The sequence below is a fragment of the Nerophis ophidion genome, unplaced genomic scaffold (assembly GCF_033978795.1).
Source record: "Nerophis ophidion isolate RoL-2023_Sa unplaced genomic scaffold, RoL_Noph_v1.0 HiC_scaffold_65, whole genome shotgun sequence".
Taxonomy (NCBI): Eukaryota; Metazoa; Chordata; class Actinopteri; order Syngnathiformes; family Syngnathidae; genus Nerophis; species Nerophis ophidion.
The window spans coordinates 204,891-231,874 of record NW_026906987.1 but is presented as its reverse complement, the minus strand read 5'-3'; the positions used below and the strand labels follow the sequence as shown (position 1 = coordinate 231,874).

Sequence of the window (26,984 nt, the reverse complement as noted above, 5' to 3'; positions counted from 1 at the left end):
TAGGACAAAAGACCCTGGGAGGAATTTGCCCTTTAAAAAGGGAAACCTATTCACTGTGGCAGGACAATATCTAGATGAATTGATCACATTTGTATAATCGGCTATGAGGCATTTTATTCTCATTGTACAGCACTTATCTTTGGGCTGATACTGATACTGATACTGATACTGTGTTGACCAGTTTGATGATTGAATGTCCAGTACTGTAGAAATGTGTTTGGATATGACAATCCCTTTATTCCAAGCTATCAAAATGAAATGAAAAGTAGGTTCTAGAACATTATGTATGCTGACCTTGAATGGCACATTGTCACAGCAGTGAGACCTGACCACACACCACACCACACGCTCCAAAACTGTTTGTCCTCCATGCAATCACCCCCCAGTGTTCCCAGCTGAACACAATTAAAGGAGGCTACCATGGCAACCGCACCATAGCAACAGTCCCATCCCTGTCAACACTTCCTGGTTCTCAACAGGAAGTGGGCGGAGCAATCTGCAGAAAGGGACATTCAGCATGAACTGAAGCCATCTATCAATCAGAGAAAACTAAATAAAAACAATATAAGCAAATAAGGAAATTTGGCTCCAACAGTCAGTTTTCGTCTTTTGGTGCAGTTGACCTTGTTCTTACATTTCTCCTTCCTCCTAGAGTTCCTGTGTTGCCTTTGTGGGCGGAGTTGTGGGACGTGCACAGCTGCTTCCAATTGACCCTGGTGCTACTTAAGCAGCACCTTGACAGCTGGATGGCACTCGGCGATTCTACTCCACGCCAGTTGATTACATGCTTTGAGTATTTTGCTACCTTGGCCATTCCCAGTGCCATCCATCTTGGTGTTGTTTTGTAGTGTGCACGTCTTGTAACTCCAAACCAAGTTGACTTTATTTGTGTATAGAAGTAGCTTTTGTTATTTTTTCCAAAATGCACATTTAGTCTTCTCTTTTTCGCACCATTGTTTTTTGTTTCCTACTGTTTGGATTGTTTTTGTGAGTAGATTTCCGCAGTAAAAGAAGTGTGACCAGCACTCTGACAGAAGGAGTTCCTCCAAAACGCAACACCCTTTGGCGGACAAGTATGTGATTAAATGCTATACATATAAAATGAAAGAGACAAGTGGTAGAACAAATGGATGGATGTACAGTAAAGCTCTGTGGGATGATGTACATAATTAACTTTTCCCAAACATTCCAAACGTTCCCATGTTTTCTGAAATTTGCTGCTGCTGTTCTCACCAGCACACTTGTGTTTCTTACACTGGTACTTAGAAGACAATCTTTCACCACACACACTGCAACTCAACACTTTCTCTCCTGGGTGTCTTCTCATGTGTCTTTTCAAATGCTGACTTTGTAAAAAACTTTTACAACATACTGAACATGTAAAAGGTTTTTCTCCAGTGTGTGTTCTCACGTGTTCTTTCAAATAGTGCCGTTGCGCAAAATATTTACTGCAGATTGAACAGGAAAAGGTTTTTCTCCAGTGTGTATTCTCATGTGCTTTTTGAAATTTTCCCTTCGAGTAAAATCTTTACCGCAGATTGAACATGAAAAAGGTTTTTCTCCAGTGTGTGTTCTCATGTGTACTTTCAAATGTGGCCTCTGAGTAAAATCTTTACCACAGATAGAACATGAAAAAGGTTTTTCTCCAGTGTGTGTTCTCATGTGTACTTTTAAATCTGGCCTCTGAGTAAAATGTTTACCGCAGTTTGAACATGAAAAAGGTTTTTCACAAGTGTGTGTTCTCATGTGTCTTTTCAATTGTTGACTTTCTCTAAAACCTTTACCACAGATTGAACAGGAAAAAGGTTTTTCACTGGTGTGTGTTCTCATGTGTACCTTCAAATTGATACTTTGTGTAAAACCTTTACTACAGAGTGAACAAGAAAAAGGTTTTTCTCTAGTGTGTGTTCTAATATGTATTTTCAAACTCTGACTTTGTGTAAAACCTTTACCACAGGTTGAACAGGAAAAACGTTTTTCACAAGTGTGTGTTCTCATGTGTACTTTCAAATTGATACTTTGTGTAAAACCTTTACCACAGATTGAACAAGAGAAAGGTTTTTCTCCAGTGTGTGTTCTCATGTGTGTTTTCAGACGACAATGGTATTTAAAAGTTTTGTGACAGTGAGAACATGTGAAGTGAGTGTTGTCAGTGTGACATGTCTTATCATCTTTAGAGTCTTCATCATCAGTGTCAGGAGAGTGTGACGTTGTGTCCTCACTATCTGATAGTGGAGCTAAGAGCTTGTCTGCTTGTGATCCTCCACAGTGGTCTCCATCAGCTTCTGTTGTCATGTGTTGTGTTGAGCTGCTGCTTGGAGGCTCCCCCCCTCCCCTCTCCTCACTTTCACCTTTCACCTCATCATCTTCACTCTTCACCGATTTCTCTTTTAAAAGAGGTATCAGTGGGTCCTCCTCTTCCTCTTTAAAATGGGGTGTTAGTTGGTCCTCCTCTTCCTCTTTAAAATGGGGTGTTAGTTGGTCCTCCTCTTCCTCTTTAAAATGGGGGATCAGTGGGTATTCCTTTTCCTTCTTAATGTGGGAGGGCTGTGGCTCCTCCGTCCGCATCCTGAAGCTCCACTTCTGTTGCTCAGGGTGAAGATGTTCTTCACAGACGTCTGCAAGACAAACACAGCATCTCTGCTCAGTCACACAATGCATTCAGTACTTTTACATGTACTTAGGAAAAACAAGTTATCGTATGAACTGTCTTGAAATCTCAGTGACGCACAAACACGCTGCTCTTTACAACATTATTCACAGGAAAAGAAACCAAAACCAGGATGACAGGACTTTTTACTATGGATGAACGATATGGTTTAAAATTGATTTTGCGATAAATTATTTTATATAGAATTACTAATACAACCATTTTAAAACAGGCTCCTAATTTAGTTGGTGAAATATGCAGAAACATATTACATCATTTCCAGTATTATTTTCTCAAATAAAGTAACCAGATATTAACAGTAAATAAACAAGTACATTATTAATAACTGTTTTGACAAAATAATACTATTAGAAACGAACAATATGTTACTGCATATGTCAGCTGCCAAATTAGGAGCTTTTGTACCTAGTTTTGAAATTATTCTATTCTCAATCATATATCAAATTATATATTGTGACATATTGTTATTAGGATATAGATTTGAGGTCATATCGCCCATACCAAACATTGGTTCGTCGAGTCATTTTGTTTGGCCCACCAAATATATTTAATTTTAATATTCTTCAGATGTGCGTGTATGTCTAAAATGTGGGACTACTGTTCTACATCACGTGGAAGTGTCATGTCATGGGGATGGTGTGCTTTTAACTAAGGGTGTGACGATACGGTCAGCTCACCAAAGGATACTCGATATTGGATTTAGGAGAACGAGACAATATTTTGGTGGTTAACATGATTCTTACACATATGTGTACATTATGTGTATATGAATGTACTTTCCCTTGTGTGCTTAGTTTTACTGTAACTTCATAGTGGATAATATCTATAAACAACCTCAATTGTTTTACATCTTTAATTTGAAGGACTGTTTACTTATCTGACAAATTCAAAGGAAACTGCACTTTTTTAAAATGTTGCCTATCATTCACAATCCTTATGTAAGACATTTTTTTAAACTGTTATGAATTTTAATTAGTAATTAAACGTGAACAAAAATCAGCTAACATTGGAGTCAATGGGAGCTCCTCTATTTGACCCACAAAGTCCTCCAAAAAAATTGCCAAATATACTCCATTTACATTTTGTGACCCGAATATTAACCAAGTATTAGTGATATTGTTATTATAAGCGCTAACGTTAAGGACCTACTTTTAGCGGCGCGTTGATCACAGAAGTAACTAGCTTATGCTGCTATATTGACATACTGAGCTGCTTTCTCGCCTCTAAGAGGGTGAAAGCTAATTCTACATTATAAATCATGCTTCTCACTTATGTAGTAGAAGGTTGTGGACATAAACCGAGAACTTGGTCAACTCTGACATCCAACTTAGACCTGGAGATGGCAAGAAAAACACGAAAATACGCTCTTTTGCACCCACCCTTTTTAACCCTTTGTGAGGATTAATTCTTCATCTAAATGGGAAGATATGAACATCCCATCAGTCGGCATCCCACTGAGAGCAGACATAGTATGCTTAAAATGAGCAAGATATGTAAATATGACATGTTATTAAGAATGTTACTACATTACATGTATACTTACAGTGTGTATTTAAATGTTGAAGCGGGTTTTAGGATGTTATTTAGAACACTTTATAGGCAGAATAGAGTGGCTGCCAATGACTCAATTGTTAGCTAACTTTTGCAAAGGTTTATTTTCTACTGAGGATGCATTAACCATCGACCTGCTCAGTGGCCTTGTGGTTAGAGTGTCTGCCCTGAGACTGGAGAGTCGTGAGTTCAAATCCTTGCCGAGTGATACCAAAGACTATAAAAATGGGACCCATTGTCTCCTTGCTTGTCATTCAGCATCAAGGGTTGGGGGTTAAATCACCAAATGATTCCCGAGTGCGGCCTCAGCTGCCCTCACCTCCCAGGGGGTGAACTTGGGGATGGGTCAAATGCAGAGGATCATTTCACCACACCTAGTGCGTGACTACCGTTGGGAACTTAACTTTAACTTACATAGGGACTGTGAATGATTCCAAAAAGTGCAGTTCTTGAAATGAGAAAATAGAATAACAAGATATCATGTGAAGTGAAGTGAATTATATTTATATAGTGATTTTCTCTAGTGACTCAAAGCGCTTTACATAGTGAAACACAATATCTAAGTTACATTTAAAACAATGTGGGTGGCACTGGGAGCAGGTGGGTAAAGTGTCTTGCCCAAGGACACATTAGCAGTGACTAGAATGGCAGAAGCTGGGCTCGAACCTGGAACCCTAAAGTTGCTGGCACGGCTACTCTACGAACCGAGCTATACCGCCCCAAGTAGTGTATTTTTCGTATTATAAGTCGCTCCGGAGTACACGTCGCACCGGCCAGAAGTGCATAATCAAGAAGGGGAAAAAACGTCACACTGGAGTATAAGTCGCCTTTTTGGGGGGAAATTCATTTGATAAAATCCAACACCAAGAATAGACATTTGAAAGGCAATTTAAAATAAACAAAGAATAGTGAACAACAGGCTGAATAAGTGTACTTTATATGAGGCATGAATAACCAACTGAGAAGGTGCCTAGTATGTTAACCTAACATATTATGGTAAGAGTCATTCAAATAACTATAACATATAGAACATGCTATACCTTTACCAAACTATCTGTCACTCCTAATCAATAAATCCCCCCCCGCCGAATTCTTATTGGTTGACGTGTGTGACAATTGCTGACATTTTCTTGATCTTTTCCGCGAATGATAAATAATGTAATTTGATATTCTATGGCCCGGAGGTGGGGCACGATGGCGAGCGCCTGGTGGCCGGGCCTGTTCCCATGGGGCCCGGCCGGGCACAGCCCGAAGAGGCAACGTGGGTCACCCCTCCAATGGGCTCACCACCCATAGCAGGGGCCATAGAGGTCGGGTGCAATGTGAGCTGGGCGGAAGCCGAAGGCAGGGCACTTGGCGGTCCGATCCTCGGCTACAGAAGCTAGTTCTTGGGACGTGGAACGTCACCTCACTGGGGGAGAAAGAGCCTGAGCTAGTGCGCGAGGTAGAGAAGTTCCGGCTGGATATAGTCGGACTCACTTCGACGCACAGCAAGGGCTCTGGAACCAGTTCTCTCGAGAGGGACTGGACCCTCTTCCACTCTGGCGTTGCCCGCAGTGAGAGGCAACGGGCTGGGGTGGCAATTCTTGTTGCCCCACGGCTCAAAGCCTGTACGTTTGAGTTCAACCCGGTGGACAAAAGGGTAGCCTCCCTCCGCCTTCAAGTGGGGGGACGGGTCCTGACTGTTGTTTGTGCTTACGCACCAGGCAGCAGTTCAGAGTACCCACCCGTTTTGGGAACACTCGAGGGAGTACTGGAAAGTGCACCCCCTGGTGATTCCCTTGTCCTACTGGGGGACTTCAACGCTCATGTTGGCAACGACAGTGAAACCTGGAGAGGCGTGATTGGGAGGAATGGCCGCCCGGATCTAAACCCGAGTGGTGTTTTGTTATTGGACTTTTGTGCTCGTCACAGTTTGTCCATAACAAACACCATGTTCAAACATAAGGGTGTCCATATGTGCACTTGGCACCAGGACACCCTAGGCCGCAGTTCCATGATCGACTTTGTAGTTGTGTCATCGGATTTGCGGCCTCATGTTTTGGACACTCGGGTGAAGAGAGGGGCGGAGCTTTCTACCGATCACCACCTGGTGGTGAGTTGGCTGCGATGGTGGGGGAGGATGCCGGACAGACCTGGGAGGCCCAAACGCAGTGTGAGGGTCTGCTGGGAACGTCTGGCAGAGTCTCCTGTCAGAGAAAGTTTCAATTCCCACCTCCGGAAGAACTTTGAACATGTCACGAGGGAGGTGCTGGACATTGAGTCCGAGTGGACCATGTTCCGCACCTCTATTGTCGAGGCGGCTGTTCGGAGCTGTGGCCGCAAGGTAGTTGGTGCCTGTCGGGGCGGTAATCCTAAAACCCCTTGGTGGACACCAGCGGTGAGGGATGCCGTCAAGCTGAAGAAGGAGTCCTATCGGGTCCTTTTGGCTCATAGGACTCCGGAGGCAGTGGACAGGTACCGACAGGCCAAGCGGTGTGCAGCTTCAGCGGTCGCGGAGGCAAAAACTCGGACATGGGAAGAGTTCGGGGAAGCCATGGAAAACGACTTCGAAGCGATTCTGGACCACCGTCCGCCGCCTCAGGAAGGGGAAGCAGTGCACTATCAACACCGTGTATGGTGCGGATGGTGTTCTGCTGACCTCAACTGCGGATGTTGTGGATGGGTGGAAGGAATACTTCGAAGACCTCCTCAATCCCACCAACACGTCTTCCTATGAGGAAGCAGTGCCTGGGGAATCTGTGGTGGACTCTCCTATTTCTGGGGCTGAGGTCGCTGAGGTAGTTAAAAAGCTCCTCGGTGGCAAGGCCCCAGGGGTGGATGAGACCCGCCCTGAGTTCCTTAAGGCTCTGGGGACTGTGGGGCTGTCTTGGTTGACAAGACTCTGCAGCGTCGCGTGGACATCGGGGGCGGTACCTTTGGATTGGCAGACCGAGGTGGTGGTCCCTCTCTTTAAGAAGGGGGACCGGAGGGTGTGTTCCAACTATCGTGGGATCACACTCCTCAGCATTCCCGGTAAGGTTTATTCAGGTGTACTGGAGAGGAGGCTACGCCGGATAGTCGAACCTCGGATTCAGGAGGAACAGTGTGGTTTTCGTCCTGGTCGTGGAACTGTGGACCAGCTCTATACTCTCGGCAGGGTTCTTGAGGGTGCATGGGAGTTTGCCCAACCAGTCTACATGTGCTTTGTGGACTTGGAGAAGGCATTCGACCGTGTCCCTCGGGAAGCCCTGTGGGGAGTGCTCAGAGAGTATGGGGTATCGGACTGTCTTATTGTGGCGGTCCACTCCCTGTACGATCAGTGCCAGAGCTTGGTCCACATTGCCGGCAGTAAGTCGGACACGTTTCCAGTGAGGGTTGGACTCCGCCAAGGCTGTCCTTTGTCACCGATTCTGTTCATAACTTTTATGGACAGAATTTCTAGGCGCAGTCAAGGTGTTGAGGAGTTCCGGTTTGGTGACCGCGGGATTAGGTCTCTGCTTTTTGCAGATGATGTGGTCCTGATGGCTCCATCTGACCGGGATCTTCAGCTCTCGCTGGATCGGTTCGCAGCAGAGTGTGAAGCGACCGGAATGAGAATCAGCACCTCCAAGTCCGAGTCCATGGTTCTCGCCCGGAAAAGGGTGGAATGCCATCCCCGGGTTGGGGAGGAGACCCTGCCCCAAGTGGACGAGTTCAAGTACGTAGGAGTCTTGTTCACGAGTGAGGGAAGAGTGGATCGTGAGATCGACAGGCGGATCGGTGCGGCGTCTTCAGTAATGCGGACGTTGTATCGATCCGTTGTGGTGAAAAAGGAGCTGAGCCGGAAGGCAAAGCTCTCAATTTACCGGTCGATCTACGTTCCCATCCTCACCTATGGTCATGAGCTTTGAGTCATGACCGAAAGGATAAGATCACGGGTACAAGCGGCCCAAATGAGTTTCCTCCGCCGTGTGGCGGGGCTCTCCCTTAGAGATAGGGTGAGAAGCTCTGCCATCCGGGAGGAACTCAAAGTAAAGCCGCTGCTCCTTCACATCGAGAGGAGTCAGATGAGGTGGTTCGGGCATCTGGTCAGGATGCCACCCGAACGCCTCCCTAGGGAGGTGTTTAGGGCACGTCCAACCGGTAGGAGGCCACGGGGAAGACCCAGGACACGTTGGGAAGACTATGTCTCCCGGCTGGCCTGGGAACGCCTCGGGATCCCCCCGGAAGAGCTGGACGAAGTGGCTGGGGAGAGGGAAGTCTGGGCTTCCCTGCTTAGGCTGTTGCCCCCGCGACCCGACCTCGGAGAAGCGGAAGAAGATGGATGGATGGATGGATGGATATTCTATGGTAATGTGTTAATAATGTCACACATAAGTCGCTCCAGAGTATATGTCGCACCCCCGGCCAAACTATGAAAAAAACTGCGACTTATAGTCCGAAAAATTCGGTAACAAAAACAGAATAAATTATATCTCATGTGCGCCTTGAAATGGCGTCTTCAAGTAAAATCTTTACCGCAGATTGAACATGAAAAAGGTTTTCCTCCAGTGTTTATTCTCGTGTGTCTTTTCCTACTCAGCGGCCTAGTGGTTAGAGTGTCCGCCCTGAGATGGGTAGGTTGGGAGTTCAAACCCCGGCCGAGTCATACCAAAGACTATAAAAAAACGGGACCCATGACTTCCCTGCTTGGCACTCAGCATCAAGGGTTGGAATTGGGGGTTAAAGGGGAACATTATCACCAGACCTATGTAAGCCTCAATATATACCTTGATGTTGCAGAAAAAGGACGATATATTTTTTTAACTGATTTCCGAACTCTAAATAGGTGAATTTTGGCGAATTAAACGCCTTTCGATTTATCGCTCTTGGAGCGATGACGTCAGAACATGACGTCACCTAGATAGTCAACGCCATTTTCTCCACCACATTACACACACCAAGTCAAATCAGCTCTGTTATTTTCCGTTTTTGCGACTGTTTTCCGGTACCTTGGAGACATCATGCCTCATCGGTGTGTTGTCAGAGGGTGTAACAACACGATCAGGGATGGATTCAAGTTGATTTACGTAGAATGTGCATCGATTAGCACGGCATGCTAATCGATGCTAACATGCTATTTAGGCTATCTGTTAGCTGTATGTACATATTGCGTCGTTATGCCTCATTTGTAGCTATATTTGCACCTAGCCTACCCTCCACCCACATTTAATGCCAAACAAACACTTACCAATCGGCGGATTTAAGTTGCTCCAGTGTCAAGAGATGCAAAATTCCCTTGTTTGGTTTTTACCGGAGATGCTACGACAGAGATGGCACAGAGATGACAAGAATGTCTGGAAATCCTGCGACACTCAAAGCAGATGCATTCCCAATGATAAAGTCAACAAAATCACAAAGGTGAGTGTTGTTGATATATTGACTTTTGTGCTAATCAGACATATTTGGTCGCGGCATGACTGCCAGCTAATCGATGCTAGCATACTATTTAGGCTAGCTGTATGTACATTGGTAGTTGTATTTGCGTTTCCTTCCACCCACATTTAATGCGAAACAAACACCAATCGACGGATTTAAATTGATCCAGTGTCAATGCGAAAGTCCTGATCGGTTGGTCTGCACATTTTACCGGCGATGCTAACGCAGACATGGCTGAATAGCGTCAATAGCTATTCGCTCAATAGCTTCGGTTTCTTCTTCAATTTCGTTTTCGCAATCTGCCTCCATACTCCAACCATCTGTTTCAATACATGCGTAATCTGTTGAATCGCTTAAGCCGCTGAAATACGAGTCTGAATCCGAGCTAATGTCGCTCTATCTAGCTGTTCTATCGACCATTTGTTTGTATCGGATTCGCTATGTGACTTCACAGGGAAATGGACAGTGGCTTCGCAAATAGCGAAAATCAAGAACTTTAAAGCTTTTTTTAGGGATATTCCGGGACGGGTACAATTTTGAAAAAAACTTTGAAAAATAAAATAAGCCACTGGGAACTGATTATTTGTTTTAACCCTTCTGAAATTGTGATAATGTTCCCCTTTAAATCACTATAAATGATTCCCGGGCGCGGCACCGCTGCTGCCCACTGCTCCCCTCACTTCCCAGGGATTGATCAAGGGGATGGGTCAAATGCTGAGGACAAATTTCACCACACCTAGTGTGTGTGTGACCATCATTGGTACTTTAACTTTGACTTAATATTGCAACGGTTACTAAAAGTTTTGTGAGAGTGAGAAGATGTGAAGTGAGTGTTGTCAGTGTGACATGTCTTATCATCTTTAGAGTCTTCATCATCAGTGTCAGGAGAGTGTGACGTTGTGTCCTCACTATCTGATAGTGGAGCTAAGAGCTTGTCTGCTTGTGATCCTCCACAGTGGTCTCCATCAGCTTCTGCTAAACTGCTGCTTGGAGGCTCCGCCTCTCTCTTCTCCACACACTCACCTTTGACCTCATCATCTTCACTCTTCACACTGACGAGGTGTCTCTTCTCTTCCTTTATGAAGTGGGGGGACAGCCGCTGTTTTTCTTCATCTTTAAAGTGAGGGGGCTGTGGCTCCTCTTCTTTCACGTGGAGGTACTGTGACTTCTTCTGCTCCATACTGGAGGACCCCTCCTGCTGCTCAGGTGGGCGATATTTTTTACAGACATCTGCAGGACACAAGAAGACAAACACATGCTGGGATGGAAATAGACAAGATTTTACCAATTCAGATTTCATTTTCGAGTCTGCTTTACGTTTGGGTTATTTGTGGACTCACTTTTGCTTTCACATTTAGTAAAAAGGAGAAGAAACAGGTCGATTAGCATCAACTTCGACTAGTTGAGAAGTAACATGAGCCTACAAAGCCAACAGTGAGGTCTTAAAAGGCACAGATTTTACGGGTCCCCCATGGGGGGCCAGAGGGCCCTAAGGTCAATATTGTGCTTTAAAAATATCTATAAAATAAAAATATTTTTGGCAAGAAATTAACAAAATACTACACGTTATTTTGTGGCAATTACAAAAGAATGTCCAGTATAATTCTCAGGGCATTCAATCAATCACAACAGGACTGTTAAACTGAACATATATATACATATATACATATATACACATATATATATATATATATATATATATATATACATATATATATATATATATACACATATATATATATATACACACATATATATATATATATACACACACACATATATATATATATATATATATACACACACATATATATATATATATATACTATATATACACACACATATATATATATATATATATATATATATATATACACACACACACACACATATATATATATATATATATATATATATATATATATATATATATATATACATCCATCCATCCACCCATTTTCTACCGCTTACCCACTTCGGAGTCGCGGGGTGCTGGAGCCTATCTCAGCTACAATTGGGTGGAAGGCGGAGTATGTATATATATATATATATATACATACTCCGCCTTCCATCCAATTCCGAAGTGGGTAAGCGGTAGAAAATGGGTGGATGGATGGATATATATACATATACACATGCATATATAGAGTCGCGATCAAAAGTTGACATACACCTGTAAAGAACATAATGTCATGGCTGTCTTGAGTTTCCAATCATTTCTACAACTCTTATTTATTTGTGATGTAGTGATTGGAGCACATACTTGTTGCTCACTAAAAACATTCATGAAGTTTGCTTCTTTTATGAATTTATTATGGGTCTACTGTACATGTGAGCAAATGTGCTGGGTCAAAAGTATACATACAGCAATGTTAATATTTGCTTACATGACCCTTGGCAAGTTTCACTGCAATAAGATGCTTTTGGTAGCCATCCACAAGCTTCTGCTTGAATTTTTGACCACTTCTCTTGACAAAATTGGCGCAGTTCAGCCAAATGTGTTGGTTTTCTGACATAAACTTGTTTCTTCAGCATTGTCCACACGAATTTGGGAAGGCCATTCTAAAACCTTAATTCTAGCATGATTTAGATATTCCTTGACACTTTTGACGTGTGTTTGACATTGTCCTGTTGGAACACCCAACTGCGCCCAAGACCCAACCTCCGGGCTGATGATTTTAGCTTGTCCTGAAGAATTTGGAGGTAATCCTTCTTTTTCATTAGCTCATTTAAAGCACCAGTTCCATTGGCAGCAAAACGGACCCAGAGCATAATACAACCACCACCATGCTTGAAGGTAGGTGTGGTGTTCCTGGGATTAAAGATCTCTCTTTTTCTCCTCCAAACATATTCCTGAGTATTGTGGCCAAACAGCTCCATTTTTATTTTATCTGACCACAGAACTTTCCTCCAGAAGGTCTTATCTTTGTCCTTGTGATGTCAGATGGAACAAAAATTGAGCTGTTTGTCATGTATATAATGTAATGCATTGTGGCCAATCAACTGAGAACAGTACGATACTACCTTTGAAAAGTACCGCTTCCGCTCTTTCATCTGACTGCATACAAGCGATAACATCTTGAAGAGGAAGAAAGGCAAAAAACTACAATTCTACTGGTTAATAATAAGGGTGTGAAGTACAATATGGACTTCAAAACTTTTTTTTTTTTCCCCTTGGCCTCAGTCTGCACCCCCACTCCAGGGCCTAGGCTAAGACCGATTTTTTAATTTTATTTTAATCTTCTATTTTTTTCTTCCCCCCACCCCCTTCTTTACCTGTATGTCATCTTTTTTGTAAGGGGCGCTGGAAGCCGGCAGACCCGTCAGCGATCCTGTTCTGTCTCCCTGTAATGTTTGTCTGATCTTGAATGGGATTGTGCTGAAAATTTTAATTTTCCTGAAGGAACTCTCCTGACGGAATAAATAAAGTACTATCTATCTATCTAACAATAAAGGTGACGCTTTAAGCAGGGATGCACCGGGTTGCAAGTTCTGTTTTACACCTTCCCTGCTTGTCGGCTCCCAGACCGTAGTCGAGGAGAGCAGGGGAGACCTTTCACTTCGGAATGATGAGGCCATCAATTAGTTACAACTTGCTCACTTTATTTATAATTTCCACAGGGCACAACCGGACATCCAACATGCTATTGACAGTCCTGCACATGCTAGCACTACCTCTCCTAACTTGCCCACTCACTTACTCGTCACGTACCCCACATACTGCCATTCTTAGAGGAGCACACACCGAATGCTACTATCACAACAGCTGCTTTAAAGGGGAACATTATCGCCAGACCTATGTAAGCGTCAATATATACCTTGATGTTGCAGAAAAAAGACCATATGTTTTTTTAACCGATTTCCGAACTCTAAAAGGGTGAATATGGCGATGTAAACGCCTTTTCAATTGTTCGCTGTCGGAGCGATGACATCACAACGTGACTTTAAAACGTAAAGCAATCTGCCATTTTCTCATACACATTACACGCAGCAAGTCAAATCAGCTCTGTTATTTTCCGTTTTTTCGACTGTTTTCACTACCTTGGAGACAATATGCCTCGTCGGTGTGTTGTCGGAGGGTGTAACAACACGCACAGGGACGGTTTCAAGTTGCACCAGTGGCCAAAAGATACGAAAGTGGCAAGAAATTGGACGCACATTTTACCGACGACAGCAATGCTACGACAGAGATGGCAAGAATTTGTGGATATTCTGCGACACTCAAAGCAGATGCATTTCCAACAATAAAGTCAGAGAATGTTGTGTCACATGCGGTTTGCATCTTCCTCCGCTGCGGTTCCACCCAGAGGGCCCGCTGACAGCGCAGCCGGACACGCTCATCAAGCGGACCGCGCCCACTCTCCGCCGCAGCTGGCCGCAGTCTACACCTGTGAGTGACGACGTGAGCTGCTTAAAAGACCAGTGGACCCAGGAATCCTGGCGGGAACTTAGTTCTCTGTTGAAGTACAAACTCTCCGTCACCTGCAAAGTGAGCTGTGCGTCTCACTCTTCTCCGGATCTCCTTCGTCCTCAGATTGCTTCCTTCGTCCCTCGACTCCTCGCTTCCTTCCACGGACTACCCTGCCTGTCTTGCCCTTATTGGACTGCATCGCGTCTCTCAACACGCACCTCCAACACTTTGGTAAGACACTCCAGTTAATCTATACACACATAGTCTTACAACACACTCTTGGGTTTTTTGACACACACATCATTCTCTAGTTTATTAGTATTGTTATTATTATTATTATTATATTTTGTATTATATATATATATACTATAATATATATATATATTTTTTTACTTTGTATAAGAATAAATCTTTGGACATTAATGCCATCTGGTGTCCGTCCGTCACGTCTTTAGTAAACCATAACAGAGAAATCACAACGGTGAGTTTTGTTGATGTTATTGACTTATGTGCTAATCAGACATATTTGGTCACAGCATGACTGCAAGCTAATCGATGCTAACATGCTATTTAGGGTAGCTGTATGTACATATTGCATCATTATGCCTCATTTGTAGCGATATTTTCATCCAGCCCTTCCCTCCAACCACATTTAACGCCAAACAAACACTTACCAATGGACGGATTTAAGTTGTACCAGTGGTCAAAAGATGCAATCGTTGGTTAGGTGGCGATCGCCGAATTCGTCCTCGTTGCCGCTGTCTGTCGTGATATGATTAAATAGCTTCAGTTTCTTCTTCAATTTCTCTTTTGCTATCTGCCTCCACACTCCAACCATCCGTTTCAATACATGAATCGCTTACGGCGCTGAAATCAGAGTCTGAATCAGAGCTACTACGCTATACTTTTCTGTGCTATCCGCCATATTTGTTTTTGTTGGCTTCACGAAGTGGCGTCACAGGACAATAGGCGGGTGGCTATAACGACGGTTAAAATCAGGCACTTTGAAGTCGTTTTTTGGGATATTGCGTGATGGGTAAAATTTTGAGTAAAACTTCGAAAAATAAAATAAGCAACTAGAAACTGATTTTTATTGGTTTTAACCCTTCTGAAATTGGGATAATGTTCCCCTTTAAAACATGCCTCCCCAAATGCTGCGATGAATGTTAGCACCTTTGTTTCAAACTGAAGTCAACATTTAAATAATGAACAATCAGATCTGCACAAGGAGTTATAAAGAGTGACGTGTAATAATGTCATTGTTACACCAGTCCTGCTGTTCGGTCCGGTGAAGACTGCTCTCATATGAAACTTATCTTAACTACATAATGTCAGTTATTTGAAGTAACACACAAATTAATAACATTGATTAAAAAATAATTCCGTTAGCAGGGCTCGAATTTAACCAAGGCAACCGTGACAAAAGCTGCGACTGCCCTTGTGACTTGCCGTAATGCCCTAAAAAATTGACCAACATCGACGACAAGAACATGCCGTGACCGCCCTTGACTTTCTAGTTCAGGAGTTAATTCGGCAGTATTTCCAACTAGGACTTTCCCCCATGTCCCTTTAGGGGTGTTGTGGCAAAATGTGAATGCCTGCCGAAAACGTATTTCCTTCGCTGAAGCTGCAGTTTTGGCTTGGTCTGTCCACAGCGGATTACTAAGTGTAAGATAAACACTTTATCTTCCTGGTTATTGTGTCGCTACGTGTTTAACATTATTTAAGACTTTATCGTGCCCGGGAAAGGACAGTTTGCCTCTTCTGTGGTATTGATGAGATTTAAAAGAGTGTTGTTAGTCACATGTTGATGTGATAAAACCTCTTTCTTGTTTGGAAGATACACACAGCTGTAACTGTTATTTCTTCCTGCACATGATAAATATGTACAACAGGTTTGGATGTATTCATTTATGTAAAATTGTCATTAAATGTAATATTGCCTGACAAAAAGTGATTTGACGTAATATTTTGATATTTACACATCGCATATTTACAGAAGCATATTTTACTATAATACCCTTATGACCATTCCATATATCAAAATCAAGTACCTACTGTACTGTTTACTTGTTTAAATTCCCTTTTAGAGCAAATATCTACCCAAATGGACACTTTGTTGTTGACAAAAATGTATTTTAAGTAACATTTTCATATTGACATATCTTCCATCCATCCTTCTTTTTTCTACCGCTTATTCCCTTTCGGGGTCGCGGGGGGCATATCTTATCTCTGCATATTCTACTAGAATACCCTTATGGGCCTTACACATATGTAAATCAAGTACCTACTGTACTGTTGTTTAAATACCCTTTTTAGAGCTAAAAACTACCCAAATTGCCATTTTGCTGCTGCCAAAAATTGATTCCAGATAATATTAACAATAATAACAAAATTGTCAGAATAATTGTACATTAGTTATAACACAACTTTGTGTTCCATTAAGTTCAGGTCCCCTGCTAGAAGACAAAAACTGTATTTCATCTTATCAAACAAAAGGCTTGTAAAACTCCACTGTGTGCGATGGGATGCGACATGGAGGTGTCGGTTTCTTTGATCTATTGACAGCCACAGGAAGACCTTGTCCTGACCCGAGATCCACGAAGCGGAGAGGGAGCAGACCTGACGCAGCACCAGGCACCTTTTCTTTGAACTGTTTATGACTGAGTGCAAAAGCTGTGTACGGCCCCCCTCCCTTTAGAAACAGCTGCAGCTATGTAATCAGAAAAGGCCTTAAATAAAAGAGGACGCGTGGAACTCCCTCGTCAAAGCGTGGTGGGAAACTGTACAAAGTTGCAGCCCAGACGTTTCTCCTCATGAGTTAAATTGAAACCGGTCTCTTTTTCATTTCTTTGCTTTTTGTCTTGTCTAAGATATACCATCGGTGTTTGAACCTGATAAAAATATCAAAGTATTACTATAAAACACAACATTATACATTCTGAAAATGTAAACGATAGCAAGAATATACCTACATATTTCAGAAAATTTCACTAGCAAACACTTTGTTTTAAAGGTTTTTACTGCCTTTTTTTAGCCCTTTAAGACACCTGTGAGTTAGGGCTATATAAATAAACATTGATTGATACTGTACAAAAATTCTAAATAACTGAAGAAAAATCACTGATAAACACTGGAAAACTGTCACTGAACGTCTTAGTGTGATGTCATTCTGTGACAGACAAATGGAACACAGTTTCCACATGGTGAGGACATTGATGGTCTGACTCACTGTCTTACGGATCACCTCAACTTCTGCCTAGACGTGACCTGCCCTGCCAAGACTGTTCGGTGCTACCCTAATAACACACCCTGGGTAACACAGGAGGTTCAAGCTGTGCTCAACAAGAAGAAAGCTGCCTTCAGGAGTGGAGACAGGGAGGCAATGAGAGCAGCACAGCGGGAGAAGAAAGGACGCGTGAGGAAGACTAAGGACAGGTAGCCAGGGACTGCAGATGGAAATTAGCTATTGGGCTATAATCTGGAACAGAACATATCTGTCTTTGAGCTTAATGTTTCTGTGCATTGTCCCTTCAAATAAAGACTAAACTAAGCTACAGGAAGAAGGTGGAGCAGAACAACATGAGGGAGGTCTAGTAAGGTGTGAAAACCCTCACAGGCCACAAGACAAAGACCAGAGCAGTAGGGGGGACATTTGAGATGAATAACTTCTTCAACCGGTTCAACCAGCATGTGTCCTCCCCAACCCCCACTCCTCATCGCAGCCACCCCCTCTTCTTCTCCCCCCCAGCCATGGTTGTAACCCCTTACTCTTCCACCTCCACCAGACAATAGATGGGTTTCCGCTAGCGGCGATTACCCATAATTCTTCGAGTCAGCCGCCATCTTGTGCAACAAAACTTTGTTTACTCGTCTGCGGCAGTTTTCTAAATATATTTCCACACTTTTGCAGCAACAATGACGTCCACTTCAGGAAATTTGAAAGAAGTCGTAAAAGTTCCCTACAGACAGACGCTAGATGCAAAGCCAGGTATTTACAGAAATGGAAGGATATTGGCGATAAAGATCCATATGAGGTGGGAAAGCACGAATGGACTACGGACTTGAAATGTTATCCGGATATAAGTTACGCCGACATCGTCAACTATTTGGTGAACAATGTTAGTGCCTACACTCTGGATGAGCTCAAGGGCTACAAGTCGCTCGAAGCGTACAATTACTTTGTGTGTGGATGGGTACAGGAAATGAAACTGGCTACAATGGAAGATAAATGTGTGCTCATCGCTGGTGTTCGTCACTCTCAGAGATCAACTGATATGTGTTTGGTGCCATGGGTCATATCAGAGAAGACGGGTCGTGTTTTATCAGGACACTGTACATATATGGCAGGTATTGGCGAAATATGTTCACATGTTTCTGCATTGTTGTTTGCCATTGAAACGAGCGTCAAGATGCGGGACAACACGACAGTCACACAGGAAAAATCTTACTGGCTACTTCCATCTGCAGTCAAGAAAGTTGAGTACAAGACCATACAGGACATTAACTTCACATCCGCCAAGACAATGAAGAGAAAGCTAGACAAGTCAATCGTATCTGGAGATACACCGGCACCATTAAAACAGAGGAAACTACCGGAGGTACAGAAGGGGACACAAGATGAACTGTCAGACTTGTATAGAGAATTAAAATCCAAACGAAAAATTAAGCCTGTTTTACTTTCTCTGATTCCAGGATACGCTAAAGACTATCGTCCAGAAGCACTTGATAAATAGTACCCAAAAGTATTTTCAGAACTACAGTATATGATTCTAACTATGCAACTGCATAGTTTAGGGTTACTTGATTTAATTCATTCAAACTTTAATAAAATCGTCCAAAAATAAGCAGCGATTGCCTATATTATATATAGAAGGTTATATTTGTGCAACAACAACGTCAGACGTCGAGCGTTATTAAGTACAAGCACAGGCACAGTAGTTCCTCCTATGTTTTAATATCCATTCTAACCATAACACATTTTATCATCGATACAGAGAGCAACATAATTCAAAGTACCTGTTACAAAATGATCAGAGCAAACTTTATAATGTCGTTTTGCTGGATCAGGGGTAAATCCCACTCGATTGATTCTAGCTAGCCACAGGTTGCTCCTTTCTGTCGACAGTCGCTCGGTTTCTTTTCCCTGTTTTACTATAACCTTAGGGATATCGTAGTACTTTGTTGTTCTTTGTCCTGAATTGGCGCGGTTTACACAGCCCCAAACGACACATGTGTGACCCATTCTCACAAAAATAACAACGGAGGCGTCCTTAACGAGTGTTTGTTTTGACATACAAGATGGCGGACAAGGGAATTGTGGGACGGGTGTGACATCATCGGAAACCCATGTATAGTCATCTCTGTGGACCAGATCAGAGGTCAACTGAGGAAGCTGCATCCTAGAAACTATCGGATGCGCACCAGAATCTATCTGGTGTGCACTGCGTATTATTTAAGTACAGTCTTTTATTTTCCTGCATGCAAACACAGTGTTACTGTTCAAACTGTGTGTAATGCAACAGTATTTAAAATTATTTAATATACTCGTTAAATAAGGTGTATTCCTTGTTTTTAATGAATACTTAAGGCCTACTATGCTACTGTATTTTAATGCTGTTCATGATGGTGGTACTTGGAAATCCAAGTATTTTCTGAGGTGGTACTTGGTGAAAAGGGTTAGACAACTACTGACGTAGTGACATTGTAAACTACATTGGCAGACACCATTTTGTTATACCCAAACGGCGTCTGCTCATACATCGCGCTTCCAACGAGATCTCCCCTTCGAGTAAAAAGGTTCCACAACTGTTCACATTATACCATCTCATCTTATTGTCCATCATGTGAATGTTTGAAGTGGAACTAAATGTGATCTCTGAAAGGGGTACACATTATTACCAAAGCAGGGCCCCCATCCACATATACAATACTACTACATATCTGATGAAAAACAACATTATTGTAGTTTTTTTAATTATAAGTGTGCCAAATCACCTCTATTTGGACATTATCTAATGCAGGGGTGTCCAAAGTGCGGCCCGCAGCTAATCGTTTACCGGCCTGCCACACATTCTGCAAAAATTGCAAAATTGATAGTATTGCAAAAATTCAAAAACACATTTAAAAAAAGTTGAATGAGGTGAAATATAATGAGAAAACGTGGCAATGTTGACACAAAGCTGCCATGCAGGCAGTTTTTTTTTTCTTCGTGTCTTTATTTTGTTTTTTTTTCCATTGCTCAAAAAAAGGACAAAAAAAATTGTTACAATGAATTATTACTTAAAAGTTACCACTTTAAAATGTTTTATGTAGAAAAATATTGCATATGTTGTGTGGTTGCCATATAAAAACATCAAAATTTGGACAAAAGAGCATAAAATAAACAAAATAATAGTTCAAACTTAAAATCGACATATATTGGAGGTTTATCTTGAAATTTAAGTGTTAAAAGTAAAAAAAACAATCTAATAAAAATGCATCACTTTATGAGTGGGGAACCTTTCGGATCTCAAATATATTTAGTAGGATTTTATTTAACTTTTCACTGTGATTACTCAAAAATATTAAATAATTAAAATCAATAATGTCCTGCATTATTGATCTTTGAGGACTTTAATTGCTAAATAAAGGAACTCTCCTGAAGGAATCAATAAAGTCCTATCCATCTATCTAAATACTGCATATTTCAGTTTTACTATAAAAAACAAAGTTATGTTTGACGGAAAAGGCATAAAACCTTATTTGTTTTACTTTATATCAACCTCAAGTTGATATAGAGATTTACTGTAAGCCTTAAATAAAATAAATAAAATAATAATTTGACCTTTTTTTTAACATTTTAGTGACTGAGACCCTCTATGCTCCCCAGGAACCCTAAGGATTAAAAAAAAAATCCATATATGTTGTTATGGTTGGAAAATGAAAAATATCAAAATGGCCCCTGCATGTTAACATTTTTCCGTGTTCGGCCCTCCATGGAAAAAGTTTGGACACCCCTGATCTAATGGAAATGACTGCTGCAAACACGTCATGTTCATGATGAAATATAAAGTTAGTAAAGATGTGAGAGTAAGAAGTAAACAAACCTGTTCTGTGTAACACAACTTGAGGTTTCTTGAAAACAGCCTCCAATAGTTGACTAGTCTCTCGTTCTCTTCTTTTGTTCGAGAAAGTTCCTCTTTGTACTCTGCTATCGTTCTTTCACACATTTTCACACAACAAAGTTAATCTTCATACTTTTCTATCGTTCTTTCGCACATTTTCACACAATCACAACACTTTACACTCACACTTGAGCTTAACTAAGCGATGTGTTGATCAAATCCGCGTCTCTTTGTTAGCGGCTAACATGCTAAGCTAACTAGCATGCTAAGCTAATTGGCGCGCTCAAACAACTATCAAGCTAAACGGGCCTAATAATCTCCAAATGTGGCTGAGATGAGTGGAGTTTATCCTGACACGGAGGATGAATAAAGTGTAGTTAGTAGCGATGTGAGGAGATGTGCCGAGGCTTAGAAGCGTGTGTGGAGAAAAGGAGGACTTTGCCGCAAAGCGCATGTCTTCCAAGCATGCGTCCCTAGGGGCGGGGCCTGAGTCATAGTTGTGATGTTTTGGGCTAGGGAGTATAAGAACTACACTACCCAGCATGCGACACTGGTGACGAGCATGCGCGGTAGCCCCGTGAAGTGGTGTCGTATGTCGCCATGCAGACAGCTAGAATGTGGTTATGAGCACGCTGTGTGAGTCAACGTTGAACACGCCTCGTCTGCATTTATTACAGTTAGACAGACAACATAAGTGCATTTAAAACAGTACTAGTTAATTATTCTCATACATACATGATTTAAAGTAAAATACGGTTTATATATTTGAAATATAATTTTTGATTGATTGGTTGATTGATACTTTTATTAGTAGATTGCACAGTACAGTACATATTCCATACAATTGACCACTAAAGTTTTCAACTTGTTTAAGTCGCGGTCCATGTTAATCAATTCATGGTACAAATATATACTATCAGCATAATACAGTCATCACACAGGTTAATCATCATAGTATATACAATTAATTATTTACATTATTTACAATCTGGGGGTGGGATGAGGAGCTTTGGTTGATATCAGTACTTCAGTCATCAACAATTTCAAACTCTCTGCGACCTCGTTGGAGACAAATACAGCGACGGCCCTCCTCATTAATCGGACCAGCAAGAGCTCTTTCCTGAGAGCGGCGTATTCATATCATCGTTCCGCCTTGCTGCCATGAGACATGCTTCAAAGCCCAAATGTATGCCTTTATTCCACGCACTATTTGACCTCTTTTTTACAGTAGAGGAGTGTCCCTTTTGGTCGCCCTGAAAACAAACCTGCAGGAACACGAAAGCGCATCCTTGACCGGAAAAAGGTTGAAGGAATCCTAAGTAAGTTTTCCCAAACTGAGGGTGTTTTCAGGCCAAAATTGGGTAACAATAATTAAAAAGAAGTTCAATATGAGAAATGTTGATCCCTTATCGATTACAGCAGACTGGAAGTATAACTCAATGTTACATCATTACAATTTGTGATTGACTAAAAACTAGCGTTATGATGAGCAATATAGTGTTATGTCCATCAACTTGAAGTGTGGTTGTGTGTATTAATGATTTTGCGTGAATGAACGCTTTAAACGGCAATAAAAAGCATTAAATACATTGCCCAGAGGCATTTAAAAAATGTAATACGATTGTAGGACATGGCGGACAGTCAATATGTCAAACGGTAAATGAAAATTAACTTAAGAAGGTTACGGTCATCGAAATTGTTAGTCTTCCTGTGTGTTTCTTTTTTTAACTGCGGCTGTCAAACTGCATACAAGAGGTATTGTGAGGTGGGAACACGACAAAAGCACTGCTTCAATAAAGCAAAATGAAACTGCTCTGGGGGCATAAACTTTTCCATTCTTTGGTCACTGTAGGCGTGTAGTCCTTAACTGTGACACCATGTCAGGATAATGGAAAAGCTGAGCTTTTTTCATACACTGAGTCGTTTATTTCAATCATCTCCACTTCAACACATATGAGCTAACTTGCCTAACATTAGCAACTGTTGTGACGCAAGTGCCTCAAGTGATCTACGCTAGCGAGGCAATTTTCTCAGCAGACCACAACTCTTTTATTTTCTGACATTCCCACAATAAATGAATACAAGTTCCTTCAGCTGCCGGACACTTGATACATACTTGCTATTTACTGTAAACATTTTAAACAGAGAAGGTGTAAAGTACAATAAATTCAAAATGTTTAATCGCCATAGCTTTTTTTCAAATGCATCTTATTGGCATTTTTACCAATATTGTTCTGTATTTTTCTAAAATGTTTAAATAGATCATCCATTTCCAAACATGCATAATTTGCAATCCTGGTATGATGTTCATTTATTATTCCATAAAACCTTTTAACTCTTTTAAAACAAATTGTATCCTGATTAAAAATGGTATCCTCCAGTTTGTGGCTATTATAAGTCATATTTTCAGAGAATATATATATATACTTACAGCATGTTTCAAACAGACACAACTAAATAAATGGCTAATGGGTATATTATATTGATCATCTGATGCAGAATGGGATGTTTGTTTAGAGGGTTTAAGTGTTACGATATGGTGGGCGCATTGTGATGCGCGGAGGTGTCGGCCCCAAGATGCCAAAGACGGGAGCAAGCAGGACTGGAGGTAGGAACCAGATTTAATAATAAAACACAACAAAACACTTGACAAAGGAAAAGAAAAGGCGTGCCACCGCACGGTAAGCTAAATGCTACTTGTAGCAAGGGTAGAGTTCAAAAGTCCGAAAGCAGCGCGAGCCGAGCGCGCGGAAAGCTAAGCTAAATCTTAGCAGAGTGAAAACAATGAGGATAAGCAATCGTAACTTGTTGCGTGAGCAAACGAAACAGCCAGGCTGAACTAGGGTAACAGGTGGGCTTAAATACAGGGAACGTAATAACAAACTGGTGTGTAGACGGAGCGTGCAGGAGGAGCAAATTAAGTTGTCATGGTGATGAATGTGCGCTAACAAACGGGATCAGTAGAGTCCAAAACATGATCAAAACATAGTAGGACAATACAAAAAAGACAAACATGCTAGAGATGTGTGATCCGGAAGCCGGATCACAACATTAAGTGCAGTTCTCCTTTAATATTTTTGATAGTCAGAACCTTTTAATGAGCGATTGTCTACGGCCACGCACACAGTCAAAACATCAGATGCTACTCCACAAAAATAAATCAATAAAAATACATTCTCCAATCAAACAGCTTTGTAAGCCAATTCTAATACACTAGATAGTAACAGTTCATGTAAACCTTTCAACTAATTAACTTGTCTAATGCTTGCAACTGTGTGTATACAGATCATTGGAAGCTTTTGACTATATAAAAAAAAAAAACTATATGCAGTCGCACATGGGCATTACATTTTTTCAAGTACCAAAAAGCATTACATTTGAATTTGCATTATTATTGTTATTGCATTGCATAGATTTGATACCTGTAGAAACTGATGTGGGACAAAATTACGAATGGCTGATTATTATGTTCTTGCCTTGCAGCGTATGTCCTGAGATGCGGTACCCTTCCTGATTGGGACAATATTGAGGAGGCCGAGCTCAAGAAAGCTTTGGTAAACAAATGTCGGGCCACAGCCGGTTTTAAGTAGGCCCTTGTACCTGTCAAGTTCATTCTATGGTAGGATGTTTCCTTGGTAAACATGTTCAATATTTTGGTCTAGGTTTGTAAAAAATGGCCCTATGATGTAGCTTTTAGTACCACGTTATTCTGTGATAATGCATATTGAGGTATGCTGTGCCAAGCAAATTTGGCAGTGATGCAACATCACTAACAAGCTAGCGGCTAATATCCCTTCACACTGCAAAGTTTTTTCCAAATAAAAAAAATAATGCAACCGATAATGACGCAGTACGTTACTGCTTACATAATCAGGTATATTAGTAGCTTTTGTAACCAATTTCAAAATATTTCAATGATCATTTATGTACCAAATGTTATATTGTTATCGCAGGAGGCTGTTCTATTGTTTACAACAGTGTTTCTTAATCATAGGGCTGGGGCCCACTGTTTGGCTGCGAGTACCCCTTGGAAGCCGCCAATAAATATCTGTTTCTTAGCTGTTGTCCGTCCATATGGGCAGGAATGGTACTCGCTTGTCTTACACTTTAGTGTAAGATGACTAATTCAGTGTTTATATTTCAGTTGGTCCCAGACCCTTGTGTAGTGGAAAAGTTGGTCGTGCCCCAAGGTAAAAATGTTAAGTATCCCTGGTTTTCACTGTGATTATTTTTTGTATGTAGACCAGTTCCAGACAGCACGGTTACAATTTTATAAATTATTTCAGTTTTTGCTTGGAATATTTCCAAAATGGAAATTTTGTCATTTACTCACCCTCTTACTGAGATGAAGTCAAGTGTTTTTTTACTGAGATGAAGTCAACTGTTTTTTTAAATAAGGGACATGGTTTGCTCAACAAGGAGTTAAAAAACTACACCTGACTTTTTCACAATAACAAAGTGAGTACTTAAGGTCAAATTCATTTATTTTTGTATTTTTTTAATTTTTTGTTTTATTGTTTTCTATGTTGTTTTAAGTATTGTGAATGTCAATATGTACATTATGTATGTACTAATTAACTACATTTACATTTTTGTATTTAATCTATTTTTATATTATATTTTGTATTTTTGTGTAGCCAAATAAAGTGATACACCTTTCAATATTTGAGTATTTGTTTAGTGTTATTTCTAATGAAGTCAGATGAATATTTAAATTGCACTCTCAATTTGTTCTCATGATTCTCAAATTTGAGATATGATAATAAATTTAAGAGAAATAATCAAGACATGAAAAAGACATACATAAGATCTCTTTTATTGCTCATACATCTAATTTCTTTCTCTTTTTATTATCCTTCAAAATAAATGAGACATAATTGAGATCAATGGCATACATATATGAGCTCTCGTCAGTGTATCTCACTTCTCAAATATTGCTCAAAGGGTTGTCTCAACTCAACCTCCTTTGTCTCAGTGATGTCTTGTCTCTTTTTAGCTTATTTATTGCTCCTAAGGGTCCCTTAGGAGCAATAAAAGAAAAACAATTGATCACAGAATTAGACAGATATGAGAAGCTCAAAATGTTCTCAAGATACGAGATTAAGCAACAGTTGAGCAAGCAAATTTTTGCTATGGGATTTATCTGAATGTAGCAGGCCAATTCATATGTTAAACGGGAACATTATCACCAGACCTATGTAAGCGTCAATATATACCTCGATGGTGCAAAAAAAAGACCATATATTTTTTTAACCGATTTCCGAACTTTAAATGGGTGAATTTTGGCGAATTAAACGCCTTTCTGTTTATCGCGCTGGAGGCGATGACGTCAGAATGTGATGTCGCCGAGGTAACACAGCCACCATTTTCATTTTCAATACATTACAAACACCGGGTCTCAGCTCTGTTATTTTCCGTTTTTTTGACCATTTTTTGGAACCTTGGAGACATCATGCCTCGTCGGTGTGTTGTCGGAGGGTGTAACAACACTAACAGGGAGGGATTCAAGTTGCACCACTGGCCCGAAGATGCCAAAGTGTCTGCCGCCAGACCCCCATTGAATGTGCCAAAGTGTCTGCACATTTTACTGGCGATGCTAAGGCAGACATGGCACAGAGATGTATGGATAACCTGCAAATGCATTTGCAATGATAGTCAACGAAATCACAAAGGTGAGTTTTGTTGATGTTGACTGCCGGCTAATCGATGCTAACATGCTATGCTAATCGATGCTAACATGCTATTTACCGGCGGTGCTAAAGCAGACATGGTACAGAGATGTATGGATAACCTGTAGATGCATTTGCAACTATATTATGTTTCCTTCCACTCACATTTAATGCGAAAAAACCACTTACCAATCGAC

The 26,984-nt window shown here is 41.2% G+C and overlaps 1 protein-coding gene across 1 annotated transcript; it reads right to left on the bottom strand.

The window, feature by feature from the left end:
- Positions 1 to 1,320: 1,320 nt before the first annotated feature.
- LOC133547128 (gastrula zinc finger protein XlCGF57.1-like) lies at positions 1,321 to 21,585 on the bottom strand. Its single transcript, XM_061892953.1, has 3 exons — positions 21,101 to 21,585; positions 10,625 to 10,831; positions 1,321 to 2,618 (listed from the first exon to the last, which is right to left on the bottom strand). Exons 2-3 carry the CDS (start codon positions 10,779 to 10,781, stop codon positions 1,420 to 1,422), a joined length of 1,356 nt encoding a protein of 451 aa, XP_061748937.1. The 5' UTR covers positions 10,782 to 10,831; positions 21,101 to 21,585; the 3' UTR covers positions 1,321 to 1,419.
- Between the last annotated feature and the right edge of the window lie 5,399 nt (positions 21,586 to 26,984).

What these genes read in the sequence shown, in the direction of transcription:
- LOC133547128 (XM_061892953.1), bottom strand. Translation starts at nt 10,781, where the DNA reads ATGGAGCAGAAGAAGTCACAGTACCTCCACGTGAAAGAAGAGGAGCCA. An exon ending in TGAAGATGATGAGGTCAAAG is followed by an intron (nt 2,619 to 10,624) that starts GTGAGTGTGTGG and finishes TTTGTCTTGCAG; the next exon opens with ACGTCTGTGAAGAACATCTT.